This window comes from Salmo trutta, chromosome 3 (genome assembly GCF_901001165.1).
Source record: "Salmo trutta chromosome 3, fSalTru1.1, whole genome shotgun sequence".
In the NCBI taxonomy this organism is placed as follows: domain Eukaryota; kingdom Metazoa; phylum Chordata; class Actinopteri; order Salmoniformes; family Salmonidae; genus Salmo; species Salmo trutta.
The window spans coordinates 14274877-14289658 of NC_042959.1; the positions used below are offsets into that span (position 1 = coordinate 14274877).

The 14782-nt window shown below is 46.9% G+C and overlaps 1 protein-coding gene across 1 annotated transcript in view; it reads right to left on the reverse strand.

Moving 5' to 3' along the window:
* Positions 1 to 14775, reverse strand: part of atg2a (autophagy related 2A) — a 30343-nt gene extending 15568 nt beyond the window's left edge. The window contains exons 1-29 of the mRNA XM_029724456.1: positions 14244 to 14775; positions 13663 to 13825; positions 13210 to 13359; positions 12818 to 12920; positions 12386 to 12524; positions 10401 to 10661; positions 10171 to 10270; positions 9790 to 9960; positions 9330 to 9524; positions 9006 to 9249; positions 8698 to 8839; positions 8479 to 8577; positions 8208 to 8366; positions 7516 to 7789; positions 7355 to 7427; positions 7035 to 7203; positions 6654 to 6790; positions 6420 to 6544; positions 6039 to 6193; positions 5685 to 5835; positions 5313 to 5497; positions 5100 to 5180; positions 4878 to 4984; positions 4611 to 4774; positions 4452 to 4528; positions 4149 to 4319; positions 1144 to 1270; positions 548 to 774; positions 181 to 410 (exon numbers count right to left, since the gene is read on the reverse strand). Of these exons, the coding sequence (XP_029580316.1) occupies positions 181 to 410; positions 548 to 774; positions 1144 to 1270; positions 4149 to 4319; positions 4452 to 4528; positions 4611 to 4774; positions 4878 to 4984; positions 5100 to 5180; positions 5313 to 5497; positions 5685 to 5835; positions 6039 to 6193; positions 6420 to 6544; positions 6654 to 6790; positions 7035 to 7203; positions 7355 to 7427; positions 7516 to 7789; positions 8208 to 8366; positions 8479 to 8577; positions 8698 to 8839; positions 9006 to 9249; positions 9330 to 9524; positions 9790 to 9960; positions 10171 to 10270; positions 10401 to 10661; positions 12386 to 12524; positions 12818 to 12920; positions 13210 to 13359; positions 13663 to 13825; positions 14244 to 14414 (4550 nt within the window). The 5' untranslated portion in view covers positions 14415 to 14775. The remainder of the gene's footprint in view (positions 1 to 180; positions 411 to 547; positions 775 to 1143; positions 1271 to 4148; positions 4320 to 4451; positions 4529 to 4610; positions 4775 to 4877; positions 4985 to 5099; positions 5181 to 5312; positions 5498 to 5684; positions 5836 to 6038; positions 6194 to 6419; positions 6545 to 6653; positions 6791 to 7034; positions 7204 to 7354; positions 7428 to 7515; positions 7790 to 8207; positions 8367 to 8478; positions 8578 to 8697; positions 8840 to 9005; positions 9250 to 9329; positions 9525 to 9789; positions 9961 to 10170; positions 10271 to 10400; positions 10662 to 12385; positions 12525 to 12817; positions 12921 to 13209; positions 13360 to 13662; positions 13826 to 14243) is intronic.
* Positions 14776 to 14782: the final 7 nt, after the last annotated feature.

The window sequence follows — 14782 nt, forward strand, 5'->3', positions numbered from 1 at the left end:
GGGGGGGCTATGATCCTCCCCGAGGGCACGTCCTGACATCAGAGTTACAAACAATGGGAAGAAAACTAAATATCACTGTTGGTTAGGAGCCCGTAAAACGGCAGCCACCCCGTTCGGCACCATTATCATCGTTATTAATTCTAATTCTGTGCATTTGTCTGTATACTTGTGTATGGTCACCTGTTTCCATGCTGCGTGTGTGTAGACATGGCCTTGCCCCCGAAATCTCTCCCTCCATACAGATGCCAGACAACAGACACCTCTCGTAGCACCACCCTGCTCTGGGGGACAGGGAAGTGGCTGGGGGCCCGCAGCAGGTCAGAGCTGCCCCGCGGTCGGGAGAAGTGGCCCTCCCTCACCCTGATAGGACCCTCAGTTAGCACCGTCACCAGGGGCTCACCGTCTCTGGGCTGAGGGTGAATTGATGAACATGGACACCAGAATAGGTTTAGTACTTCATGTCGCATAATTAAATTCCATGTGAACTACGAGTAAGTAGTATGGTGAGATGAGGGGGATGAAGATGAAATAGAGAAGAGAGACGCACAGGTATACCCATCCCGGGAGCCTCTAGGATGCAGAAGTCCTCGTTGTCCTCTGAACCCTCAGAGCCCTCCTCGGACATCATATCCGCCTGCACCTCAGTGGCTGTCGCCACCAGTCCGTCAAGCTCTGACCCCTCCCCGTCAATGACAACAGGCGTGGGGAGCTTGGGAGCCTCCCCGGGGAACAGGTAGACAGAGACAGGTGAGCCCCGCGGCACTGTGGGAGAACCTGGAAACACAAGGAAATATTCCACATATCCAGGAGTGATCACCATCCTCTATTTAATGTCTATTATATGTATATAGAGGACTGTAAGCCGCTCTGGGTAAGAGCATCTGCTAAATCAGTGTTTCCCAACTACAGTACCCCCAACAGAACACATTTTTGATGTAGCCACAGACAAACTCACCTGATTCAACTCATCGAGGGCTCGATGATTAGTTGAATCAGGTGTGCTTGTCCGGGGCGACATAAAAATTGTGCTCTGTTTTGGGTACTGGAGAACCGGAGTTGGGAAACACTGATCTAAATGACGAAAACGTAAAATGTTATATCTAGAGATGCTGAACTACACTGTCATTTAATAGCCCGTTTTACCCGAGTCCATATCTTCATCTGGATGGCTCCTCTCGGTGTCAATCAAAGCATCAAGGAGATCGCACTGGTTGATCTCAGCAGTCTCAGCTGGAGGGCAGGGTGGCAAGGAGGCGGGACTTTCTGACAACTAACACAACACGTAAACACAGACAACAGATCAGGGATGGACAACTCCAGTCCTCAGGGGTTGAGATTCAAATAATTAATTCTAAAACTGAAAATCACGATTAGTTGATTATTGGAGTCCGGTGTGTTTGCTGGGGCAAAAGTGTGACACTGATCAGGCCCTGGAGGACTGAAGTTGCCCATTACTGCAATAGAAAGTTTAAGCTAGTGGAGTTAGGCTCCTATTCTGCCACTCCACAGTTTCAATCTCTTCAGTTGTTCTCACACAACGTTTATCCGAACAAACATACAAAATCTGTTCCAGACCTTAAGGTAGTATATACTAGTCTACTGTATATAAACAGCACAGGAATTAAATCAACATTTATTGATCACATCTTTACTAATGCTGCAGAAATGTGCTTTAAAGCAGTATCCAGATCCATCGGATGTAGTGATCACAATATAGTAGCCATATCTAGGAAAACCAAAGTTCCAAAGGCTGGGCCTAATATAGTGTATAAGAGGTCATACAATAAGTTTTGTAGTGATTCATATGTTGTTGATGTAAAGAATATTTGCTGGTCTGTGGTGTGTAATGAAGAGCAACCAGACATTGCTTATCCCAGTTACTAATAAACATGCACCCATTATGAAAATGACTGTAAAAACTGTTAAATCCCTGTGGAATGAGGAATTGAAAAATTGTATGGTTGAGAGGGATGTGGAAAAAGGTATGGCAAATATTGCAAACGTACTGCAAATTGAGAAATCATGTCAATGAACTGAATTAAAAGAAGAAGAAACTACACTATGAAACAAAGATAAATGACAAAGAATGACAGTAAAAAGCTTCAGAGCACCTTCAATAAAATTTTGGGAAAAAATGAAAAGTCAGCTCCATCATTCATTGAATCAGATGGCTCATTCATCACAAAACCCACTTATTGCCAACTACTTTCATTCTTTTTCAATGGCAAGATTAGCAAACTTAGGGATAACATGCCAGCAACAAACCCTGACACTACACATCCAAGTATATCTGACCGAATTATGAAAAGACAAGAATTGTAATTTTGAATCCCATAAAGTGAGCATGGAAAAGGTGAAAAAATTGTCTATCAACAATGACAAGCCACCAGGGTCTGACAAATTGGATGGAGAATTACTGAGGATAATAGCGGATGATATTACTACTCCTATTTGCCATATCTTCAATTTAAGCCTACTAGAAAGTGTGTGCCCTCAGGCCTGGAGGGAAGCTAAAGTCATTCCTCTACCCAAGAATAGTAAAGCCCCCTTTACTGGCTCAAATTGCCGACCAATCAGCCTGTAACCAACCCTTAGTATACTTCTGGAAAAAATGTGTTTGACCCGATACAATGCTATTTTACAGTAAACAAATTGACAACATACTTTCAGCACACTTATAGGGAAGGACATTCAACAAACACAGCACTTACACAAATGACTGATGATTGGCTGAGAGAAATTGATGATCAAAAAATTGTGGGGGCTGTTTTGTTAGACTTCAGTGCGGCTTTAAACATTATCGGTCATAGTCTGCTGTTGGAAAAAGTAAAGCCAGTGTGTGTATTTATGTGGATGACTCAACACATCAGCTACTACAGCTACTGAAATGACTAACACTTAAAGTGCTGCAGTTAGTTTCAGAATGGGTGGCAAGGAATAAGTTAGACCTAAATATTTCAAAACACTAAAAGCATTGTATTTGGGACAAATCCTTCACTAAACCCTAAACCCCTGAAATAAATATTGTAATGAATAATGTGGAAATTGAACAAGTTGAGATGACTGCTTGGAATAACCCTGGATTGTAAACTGTCATGTTCAAAACATATTGATACAACAGTAGCTAGGATGGGGAGAAGTCTGTCCATAATAAAGTGATGCTCTGCCTTCTTAACAGCACTATCAATAAGGCAGGTCCTACAGGTCCTAGTTTTGTCTCACCTGGACTACTGTTCAGTCGTGTGGTCAGGTGCCACAAAGAGGGACTTAGGAAAGTGCAATTAACTCAGAACAGGGCAACGCGGCTGGGCCCTTGGATGTACACATAGAGCTAACATTAATAATATGCATGTCAATCTCTCCTGGCTCAAAGTGGAGGAGAGATTGACTTCATCACTACTTGTATTTATGAGAGGTATTGACATGTTGAATGCACCGAGCTGTCTGGGGGGGTGGGTGTTTAAATGACTAGCTCACAGCTCAGACACCCAGGTATACCCCACAAGACAGGCCACTGGAGATCTCTTCACAGTCCCCAAGTCCAGAACAGACTATGGGAGATGCACAGTACTACATAGAGCCATGACTACATGGAACTCTATTCCACATCAAGTAACTGATGCAAGAAGTAGAATCAGATTTAAAAAACAGCTAAAAATACACCTTATGGAACAGTGAGGACTGTGAAGTAACACAAACATAGGCACAAACATGCCTTCCCTGTGGCTCAGTTGGTAGAGCATGGTGTTTGCAACGCCAGGGTTGTGGGTTCGATTCCCACGGGGGGCCAGTACAAAAAAATAAATGACAAAAAAATTGCATGAAATGAAATGTATGCATTCACTACTGTAAGTCGCTCTGGATAAGAGCGTCTGCTAAATGACTAAAATGTAAAAATGCAAACATGCATACACACACACACACACGATAACAAACGCACTATACACACACGTATACATGGATTTTGTGTTGTAGATATGTGGTAGTGGAGTAGGGGCCTGAGGGCACACAGTATGTTGCGAAATCTGCAATGAATTCATTGTAATGTTTTAAAATTGTATAACTTCCTTAATTTTGCCAGATCCCAGGAAGAGTAGCTGCTGGTGGGGATCCATAATAAATACTAAATACTGGTCTGTCTGTCTTACCGGCAGCTTCTGTCCAGCGATCTCAGTGGGTGATGTGTGTAGGGGGGGTGGGTGCAGGTCTCCCTGGGAGACCAGGTACTGCAGCATGTTGACCAGGGCAGCACAGGAGTCAGCACAGGTGTGGAGGTGGACCACGTTGTTGGAGCAACGCAGCTCAAACAGAGGCTGGGACTGGGAGAGAGAGAGGAGGGGATTGGAGCAGGGGAGAAAGGAAGACAGTGTAGATTTGAGACCAACAGTCTCTTAAGTTCAAACACCCTGACAGATGTATAATCACACTAAATTGGCAGGCTAAGAACTTACCAGTTTCCCTGTATCACTGCCTTTCCATGTGGTAATGGCCAGCTCCAACAGATCAATGTCCAGAACACACACATAGTCTGAGGAGAGAGAGGGCGTTAGAGTTGAACACACACTCAGATGCAGATGTACACACACGGCACAGTTAATCGTGTGGCATACCTCGTCTCAGGTCTACAACATCACTTTCACATTTATCAGAGAGATACAGTGCAGAGTCATCCAGGATAAACCTGAGGTGAAAGGTGGCAGTGTCCACGATGATGTTACTCGACAGAGAGAAGGATTCTGCTGTGAACAACACCCTCAATGGAAGATACAAGGGCCTGAGAGACAGAGACACGAGAGAAGGGAAAAATCATGATGTTAATTTATTATCTGCCTTTGTCCACATATGTAGATCTGGTGTGTGTGTGTGTGTGTGTGTACCTGTAGTCCACGGCACAGGTGGCCAGGTGTGTGTGTAGGACGGTAATAACTGCAGGAGATGTGTAGCCCAGGATCGGGTCATCAATGACATCCAGAAAATCAACCAGCTGTCATGAAGAAACACAGCCTCACTAACCAAACACACCCCACGCAGTCAAATCATGATATGTGCCTGAAGCTTCTCTGCTTGGTAGGTATTAGGATCCCCCATTTCCCTCATACCTGTTCATGCCAGCTGTGATTGGTCTGTGCCATCTGATGTCGCATAGTGGCGCCATGGAGACGAAGGGCAACCAGGAACTCCTGTGAAACACACACAAACACAGAATTAAGTTAGTGATATTTCTTAAGCTTTCCACATCACAAGCACAGCTAACTTACAAGCGCAATCAAAAGGTGATATTCAAAGAAGAAATGAGAAGAAATGAATGTTACCTTGACGTTCCTCTGAGGGTCCAGGGTTATTTTGAAAGCCGTGGATAACATGTGGACCTCAGTCTCCCTGCCACTCACACTGCTCACCCCCACCTCTGTGGGGTAAATGGTAGGGTCCAGATGCCCTGGGGGAGTGAAGCTGGGCATTTCTAACCGCCTGGGGACGGGGGAGTCTTTCACTACAGCTGTGAGGGGGAGGAAAAGGGTTAGTGACCAGAAAGGAAAGAGGTAAGGGCTGTCAGTCATTTAGAAGAGATTAGCTCATGGCTAAAAACAATCTACATGAAAACACATGGATTGTCACACTACTACATGTGATTAGGAAGGTACTACCAGAGCTAAACCCTGATATCACAGAGTCATTCCACGCACCTTTGTGGTAAAGCTCCACCCTCCTGCTCTCCAAGCACAGGAAGCTGAGATGGGGGTTGTTCTGATGCTGCACCACGCTGAACATCTTTCCCCCTTCCAGGTCCAACATGAGCTCCCCGTGACACCCGTCCTCCTGACTTCCTGTCTCTCCCTGAAGGAGGCGAAACAGAAAACTCTTTATTTATCCGTCTTCCTTAGAAGAATCATAGTACACACATACATTCAATTTGTGTAATAATATCGTTCCTTTAGGCAGTTAAGGTCCAGTCAGGATGTGAGCCAGGAACAAAAATCTCTCCAGTCTATATACCTAGCTAACCATTGTAAGATGCAGCTGGTTCATTATTTGCTCACCTTGCTGTCCGTCATGGCTTGGAGGCGGCCCTTCCCTATGACGACGGTGAGGGAGAGCAAGCTGAGGTCGTGGTTAGGGCGGGGCTCCGACGGCCCACATCTGGCTGATACACTGGCTGTGTAGAACTGAGCATCTTCCTCCTCTGAGTCCGAGTCTGAGAGACCAGAAACGTCACAGTTATAGAACTGTGCAACAACATATTTCAGATGGTCTACAGGGGTGCTGACTAAAGAGTTGCTCAACACATACCACTTGGCAAGCCATTTTAAAATCAGAGCTTTAAATAGACCAAACGACATTAACAAGTTGCTACACAGAGATTACCCAATTCTGTCTGACCAGTTTGAAGTGGTTTACAAGTCTCAGTATGGGGGTCTCACCTAGTTTGAAGGCAGACTTGCAAAGATGGAAATAGTCATTGTCTTGGCGACGGTGTTGGGGGCTGTGGTTGCTCTTAGGGTCTGAGGGGGGAGGGGCTTCCCACATCAACAGGTCATTATTGATCCTACAGGGATGGAAAGGGACAGTGGAGGACGAAGGGAAAGGACAGAAAAAAAGAGATGTAAAATGGTGTAAACAAATAAGCAAACCAGCAGAAAGAGAGAGAGACAGACCTGTTGTAGACACTCTGGAAGGCCTGTTTGCTGGGCAGGAAGATGTAGGCCAGGGGCAGAGAGACGTCTACTACACACTGAGACACACACTGAGACTGGAAGTGTTGCATCTCCTCTGGGTCTGCTGGGATCACCATCTGAGAGGAGGAGAGAGGGGCAATGAGGAAAGGTTAGACTAAAACTTTCAGGAAGTGGGTCAAATAAAAACAACATCTTAAGGAAGTGATTATGTGTGAGAGAGGGACGGCCAGGGGTGAAGAGGGACGGCCAGGGGTGAGAGAGGGACGGCCAGGGGTGAGAGAGGGACGGCCAGGGGTGAGAGAGGGACGGCCAGGGGTGAGAGAGAGGAGTCTAGGTGTTTGTGATGGGATGGTGCGGTACCTCCTCAGTCTCGAACATGGTGCGGTTGGAGGAGAAGGGAGAGCTGGTCTTCTCTCGGAGTTCACAGGGGTTCTCAAACGACATGGACCCCAGGTCCCTCATCAGACCCACCCCTAACCCCCCTAACCCAGACCCCAGAGCCTCTCCTCCACTCACACGCACTGACAGCCTGGAGAGATAGAAGAAAGAGACAGAGATGTAAACTATACAGTAGGTTCATGTGCAACGTTGACTTCTGAAACACATTAAATCTACACAGCCAAGTGACACAGCAAGGGAAACAAACTCCCCTGAAATACATGTTCCAGAAACACACTCACCTGGCCATGGAGTCTTGACTCTTCTTGACTCTGATACAGGGGAAGGAGCCTCCCTCCCAGCCCTCATACGTTCCTGAGAGAGACAATGAACAAACGATTGCTCAAAATGTGAGTGTTACTGTTTGTGTGTATATTTCACTGTGTGTGTGTGTGTTCCTCACCGTGCATGTCACTGAAGCTGGCCTCCAGTAGCTGTGTGAGGGAGCCATGGGAGGGGCCAGGGGGTGCATGGGGATCCGGCTGTAGGTCAGGGCCCTCCTGGGAGCGGATATCCAGGTCACACAGCTCCAGCACCAGGTTCTCTTGCCGCACGGCCCTCTGGGAAGGCGGGCGTCGGAGGGGGTACGGCCGGAGGTCCGGGATGGGGAAGCGGAGCTTGAGGATGGCGTGGGGCGAGAGGAGGGAGAGAGAGGAGTGCAGCTCACTGCTCTGGGTCTGAGAGACGGATGGGAGAGGAGAATGTTCAAAGATAACCAAACAATCGAAAACATAAAGCAAACCTGAAATTTTACTTCAATTGTGAGGCAGGCATATCAAAAACATTATCAAATGGCGCCTCTTAGTGGCTGATGGCTTGCTAAGTGTTTACCTGTGTGTGGACGGGTCCTCCTCCTGTCTGTGTGGGACAGTGGCTGATGGCTTGCTAAGTGTTTACCTGTGTGTGGACGGGTCCTCCTCCTGTCTGTGTGGGACAGTGGCTGACGGCTTGCTAAGTGTTTACCTGTGTGTGGACGGGTCCTCCTCCTGTCTGTGTGGGACAGTGGCTGATGGCTTGCTAAGTGTTTACCTGTGTGTGGACGGGTCCTCCTCCTGTCTGTGTGGGACAGTGGCTGATGGCTTGCTAAGTGTTTACCTGTGTGTGGACGGGTCCTCCTCCTGTCTGTGTGGGACAGTGGCTGCAGGCTCTGCTCAGAGGCTCCAGTCGACTCAGTACGTCCAGGTCCAACTCAGCACTCAGCTCTCCCAACTCTACCCTCACTACACTGTCTCTACGCAGCACACGCTGCCTACCCTGCAATACAGAGACATTGACATATCAGGAGGAGGGGGTAGCAGGTTAACAGAGGAGACTAAAACAGACTGAATCAATGACATATTAGCTTTTGAACATGTTCCTGGTTTACCTTGCACAGGTGTTTCTCTGTGAGCCTGTAGTGTAGCTGTGCACAGGGTCTGGCTGTAGCTCCCACTGTGAACATCCCAGCACGCTGAAAGTGGAGCAACTAGAGAAGGAGGGAAGAGTTATATCCTGGGCAATGCTAGCCCCTGCTGCAGCACACAGTATTATGTGGAATATTGTGTTGAAGCCCTCAGATCATCTCAAATAACAGCCCCTTTCCTACCTCAGTGTATTGGGGCTTTCCTGGCTTCCAGAGACACTCAAGCAGCTCTAGCCTACTGAAGGACAGGTCAGAAGTCACAGCACGAGAGTGGCGACCTGCACTGCGCATCTCACACGCCACCTGTACCGCTGCTCCAGTCATCCTGACAGAGAGAGAAGGGGACAGAGATGGAGAGCGAGAAAAGGGGACAGAGATGGAGAGCGAGATAGAGAGAGAGCAAAAGAAGGATTATTTATTGATATGTAGGGCAAGTCTGTTGATTTATCTGAGTGGTGGCCAACGTTGAAGAGGCTATTGTGTGTTTGTACCTGAGGTGTGAGTGGGGGCAGGCTTTAGCGAAGCTAGCTCTGAGGTGGTGAAAGTCTCTCTCGCTGAACATGCTGTCTTTGAAGAAGGCCAGCTCCCGGAAGAACACCTGAGACACCTGGGCTAATGAGGAAGCTGTGTCCAGCCCGGGGGGCGGGTCCTGCTCCAATAGGGTTAGGGTGAGCCCGCCAAGCGAGAGGCGGAGCAACACCTCTGGCTTCAGTGGCTCTGATTGGCTACTTCGCCCTAGAGGAGGAGGAGTTAATAAGATAAGTTGTGTAGTTTTTGTTATCTGTGAAATGTGTAAAAGACAGTGTGCGTGTTACCTGGTATTTTGCTATACTGTGGCAGGCTGGATAGTGATCCTGGTACAGGATAACGCCTGGGACCCTGTGGTGGACCCTGTGGTAGGCCCTGGGCGTAGCTAGCCTGGCTGTGTGTAGACGACGCCATGCTGTCGGAGAGGGAGCGCGCAGACGTCACACTGCTAGTCATACCAGGACCCATGGAGAAGAACATATCTGAGAGAGAGAGAGAGAATGAGAGGGAAGAGAAAGAGAGCAAGACACCGAGACAGCAAGTGAGTAAACACAGAGAGAATGAGCACTATGCTTCACATGTCTAGTTCAACCAAGCTCTCACAGAACATTATGCAGCAGCAGACTACTGTACACGTGTCCTGCAGAATGTGTGTCACCACAAAGCTAATAAGACCCGTCACCTCAACCTTCACTAGCCTCCATATTGCATTCCAACTCTTTAGCTGCCCTCCACTACTCCACGTACCCCCGTTCTCCAGACCGGTGAGGTAGGGCTCCATGTCGGGCTCTTCATCCCAGTCCGGATCTCTATCTCCGGGGCTGGAGCTCAACTGTTTGCTCAAGTCCTCCTCTATCAGACGCAGGTCCTCAGAGTCCAGGGGACGGCTGTGAACCCCAGCACCACTGGGCTTAGGTTCTGGTAGGATAGACAGGGAGGCAATCATACAGGGTCAGCAGTACACAGTGTGGATGAAGATGTGCATGGTTAAAAGACACTGAAATGTGGATCCAAACAAAGTGTGTTCAGGTAATTGAGTTTTGTTCCACTGTCACTGACATGAGGATGTGGAACTAAGACATGTGGAATGCAGGTGGGGAGAAACAGGTAACCAGTTTCCTTACTCACCTGTGTCGATGCAGAGGGCAGACAGAAGGTCGGTCAGGTGAGTGATCTGGTCTGGGGAGAGCAGCAGGTGGAGGCATCCCACCTTCCCATCCAGCTCCAACTGAAAGATATGGAGAGACAAGTGGCTGTAATAACAGTGACAGAACAAAAGGACAAAAACAAAACAGAGGTTCTTAAAAACTTAAGTGAACACAGGAAGGAACTGAACAAATCCACTGAAACACACACACCTTAGGTCCAGGCAGCATGTCGTTCTGTTTGATCTTGACCGTGGTCTCCATGAAGCCAGAGCAGCTGCCGATGAGGAGGGGCTGCTGGGCGGCTGGAGGGTCATCTTCCTCCTCCTCCTGACCACCTTCCTCCTCCTCACCACCTTCCTCCTCCTCCTCCTCACCACCTTCCTCCTCCTCACCACCCTCCTCCTCCTCACCACCCTCCTCCTCCTCTTCGCTGGCTGAGGCTGAGCCAGGGGTGTCTGCTCTTAAAGGACCCTGTGAAGGAGAGGATGATTACCATGGTTAATTGCTTAACCTCTCTTGGGTAGGGGGCAGTATTTTCACGGCCGGACGAAAAACGTACCCAAATTAAACGGCCTACTACTCGGGCCCAGGAACTAGAATATGCATATTATTAGTAGATTTGGATAGAAAACACTCTGCAGTTTCTAAAACTGTTTGAATGTTGTCTGTGAGTATAACAGAACTCATATGGCAGGCAAAAACCTGAGAAAAATCTAACCAGGAAGTGGGAAATCTGGTGCTTGTAGTCCTTTCAAGTCATTGCCTATCCAACACACAGTGACTTAGGGTTCATTTTGCACTCACTAGATGTCAACAGTCTTTAGAAAGTTGTTTGAGGCGTCTATGGTGAACAGAGAGCGAACAGAGGAAGTGGAAGTTGTTGACTCAGGAAAGCACATGAGTTCATTGGCGCGCGTTGACGTGCGGGGTAGCTGTGTTCCAAAACATTTTTCAAGACATTGGAATCGTCCAGTTGGAATATTATTGAAGTTCTAAGTTAAAAAGGCCCTAAAGATTGATGCTATACAACGTTTGACATGTTTGAACGAACGTAAATAGAACTTTCTTTTACTTTTTGTCGTGACATTTTGGCCGCGCTTCCTACACTTGGAGTAGCTTATTGAATGCGCAAACAACAAGGAGCTATTTGGACATAAATTATGGACTTTATCGAACAAAACAACATTTATTGTGGACCTGGGATTCCTGGAAGTGCCTTCTGATGAAGATCAAAGGTAAGTGAATATTTCTAATGCTATTTATGATTTTAGATGACTCCAAAATGGCGGGTATCTGTATTGCTTGATGTCTTTTTCTGAGCGCAGTACTCAGATTATTGCAAAGAGTGCTTTCCCCGTGAAGCTTTTTTTAAATCTGTCACAGCGGTGGCATAAAGGAGATATTCAAAGAATTATAGATGAACAACAGTTTAATATTTTATCAATGTTTATGATGAGTATTTTTGTAAATTGTTGTGCTGATTCACCGGCAGTATTGGAGGCAAAGTATTTTCTGAACATCCCGCGGCAATGTAAAATGCTGTTTTTGGATATAAATATGAACTTGATCGAACAAAAAATGCATGTATTGTGTAACATGATGTCCTAGGAGTGTCATCTGATGAAGATCGTCAAAAGGTTAGTGGATAATTTTAGCTGGTTTTCTGGTTTTTGTGACGCCTGTCCTTGCTAGGAAAATGTCTGTGTGGTTTTTCTTGTGTTGGAACTGTCCTAACATAATCTAACTTTATGCTTTCGCCGTAAAGCCTTTTTGAAATCGGACAATGTGGTTACATTAAGGAGACATGTATCTTTAAAATGGTGTAAAATAGTCGTATGTTTGAGAACTTTGAATTATGACATTTTGTGGTTTTGAATTTGGCGCTCTGATTTTTCACTGGCTGTTGAATAGTGTGAACCGTGGGTGGGTCGCTCCCCAAGAGAGGTTAAAGGACCCTGTGAAGGAGAGGAACATTACCAGCACTACTGGTTGGTAGACTGTCAGCCAGCCACTAGGGGGAGTGTGAGAGGAAATATGAGTTTGTGTGAATATCTATAAGTGGATATTTAGTCTCTAAAAGATGTGTGTGTGTGTGTGTGTGTTATATTGGGATCAAACTTGAGTATATGCATGTGAGTGTGTGTACATGAGGGAGTTTATAAGTGCCGTGGTCAATGTAAAACTGTGTGTGTTACCTGGGGCCCTCCGGTGGTCTCGTACAGCAGTTGAACAGAGCTGAGCTGGAGGATCTTGTGCAGGAAGGCAGGCGGCTGGTGGATGTCTACAGGCACCGTCTGGTTGGGATCCCTCACCGCCTCGTCACAGTACTCCAGCCTGCAGCACACCACACAGCCACCGGGGGCAGAGCACTCAGCACAATAACGCTATATTACCTTCAACCTCAGCCAAAACACCCACCACACACACAAGCTCTACTAAAGATAGTGAAGCTTCTCCGAGATTCAGATGTTCTCTTTGGATCTACAGACAAATCTTGAGACAGATTGGCATTGCAGGTTTTCCTGAAGTGTTTCCTCATCTCCTGCCCTTCCTGACTTCTAAATTGGTCAGGTGGACAGACCAACACAGGCAGTGTGAGAATGTCAGTGTGGTGAGAACCAACATACCGTTTGATGTGCACCTCTAAGGCAATGCCCGTCTCCATGTCCAGGGGATGGTGCTCGATTCGGACGATGGTGTCCAGGAGAGTGACTTTGATCCGACGCAGGACTGCAACATAACACAAACAAGGACATCCGTTATCACTAAGCATATTGGTCACAAAGATACCAGAAGGGACACCAGTGATATGATATCAGTCCTTGTCTCACAAGCTTGGAATTGACAGTACATGACTGACTCCACAGTTTGAAAATTAGAGAAAAAGTTGTTATCTTCAGAAGAAGGCTCTAAACAATCATTGGGGACAGTACAGGAAAAACAATGACAACTTTAAAATAGTCACTGCCCACCCACCCACCCACCTACCCGAACAAACAAGGCCTACCCAGTGACTCACCTGTCTCAATAGTTTGTGCAAACATCTCCAGGCCCTCCAGTGGAGCGGGCGGCTCCTCTGACGCCTCAGGGGGATCCTTTAGACACTCCTGGGCCAGTTGCATGCTGGAGGTCATGCATGTGGACCAGCCCTGGGAGTCCAACCCCCCACCTACAATTAAAAAAAAACAAGGCATGATTCAGCAGGCTCTGAGAAATGTTGAGCATGGGATAGTGTAACATGTCTTCTCTTGAGCTCAGACATTTACAACAAAGAGGTAGCTAGTACTAGACCTTACTGTATTTGTCTTTGTTGACAATAACATTCTAAAAGGTAGCTAATCAATGGTTACCACAACTTCCTTCCTGAACCTGACAGGCCTGCGGCAGTGACAGGAACAGGAGCTGAAACAATAACACGGTAACAACAAAGATCTCATTAGTCAGGCAGACTGGCTGTCAGGCTGAGACTTACTGCTCCTGTACTTGGGTCTGCATGTTATCTGAAGGCCTGAGATGACGAGGGTGCAGTGGTCGGTGACAAGAGCTGACCAGGGAATTGTCACCTCTATGCTGCTCACAAACCCATCCACAATCTCAAATGGAGCCCCAAGAGACTCCAAGAGTTCGTTGACCGCCTGGGGGAGAGGGTGTGATGAGAAATTATGACATGAGTGGAAGATGATGTTGGAAAAACAAACATTGTGTCCTACAATAAACAGCTGGTGGAAATGGCTTAGGGCAATGGGTTTGTCTGTTCTGCTGATAGAAAGTGAGTGCGTTTGCAAGACCTAAGTATAACTTGGTCATATATATTTCAACTGAACTGCAGCGACACTGGATGAGGTGAGTTATTTTCCAATTAGATGCTGACAAAAATATCTCGGAACGGCTGTTCCTTGAACTCACGAGAAGCGAGGATATGACGTTGATTGTTGTTATGTTCAGGTCTTGAAATTGCGAAATAAGTTAGTTGAGGGTCGGGGTGCATGGGAACACACAAAAGCGACCAGTTGTTCCGACAGTTAAACGGCCTTACTACTTTCACTAACTTACCCAAACGTCGATGTTGATTTCTTTGATGACACCACTACCATTGTACAGGTCCAAACTTAACTGTTCCAAACTCAGTCGTTCTTGCAAGAAGTGACCGAGGTAATGCTGTAAGAGGTACCGACAGGCCCGCTTCTTGATTGAGCCTGACCAGGGGAAAAGCCAGCGAGACATAGGGCCAGCAAGTTCAGGGTGAGGGAGCGAAGAGATGGAGGAAAACGAATGCGAAAACAGTCCTCTGGCAACTGCATAACAAAGAAAGCAAAGTGTACTAACGAAGAACGAGCTACATGGCTAGCTAGAAAGCTAGAAGGGGCTAAAGGAAAGCCGTCTCTCGGAAATCCTTTGTGTCAGGACCGATGAGTCCAACGTCGTTTTACAGAACGTTCAACTCGTCTTTGGTTGTTCCAGTTAATCTTTTAGCTGGATTTCTGTCGAAACTGGGCGACAGATCTTCTTGCATATCTCCCGTTTCTCAGGGTTGTTTATTGTTTTCATACTTGAACTGAATGTATGGTGGGGACGGCGTTGCGTCATCAGTC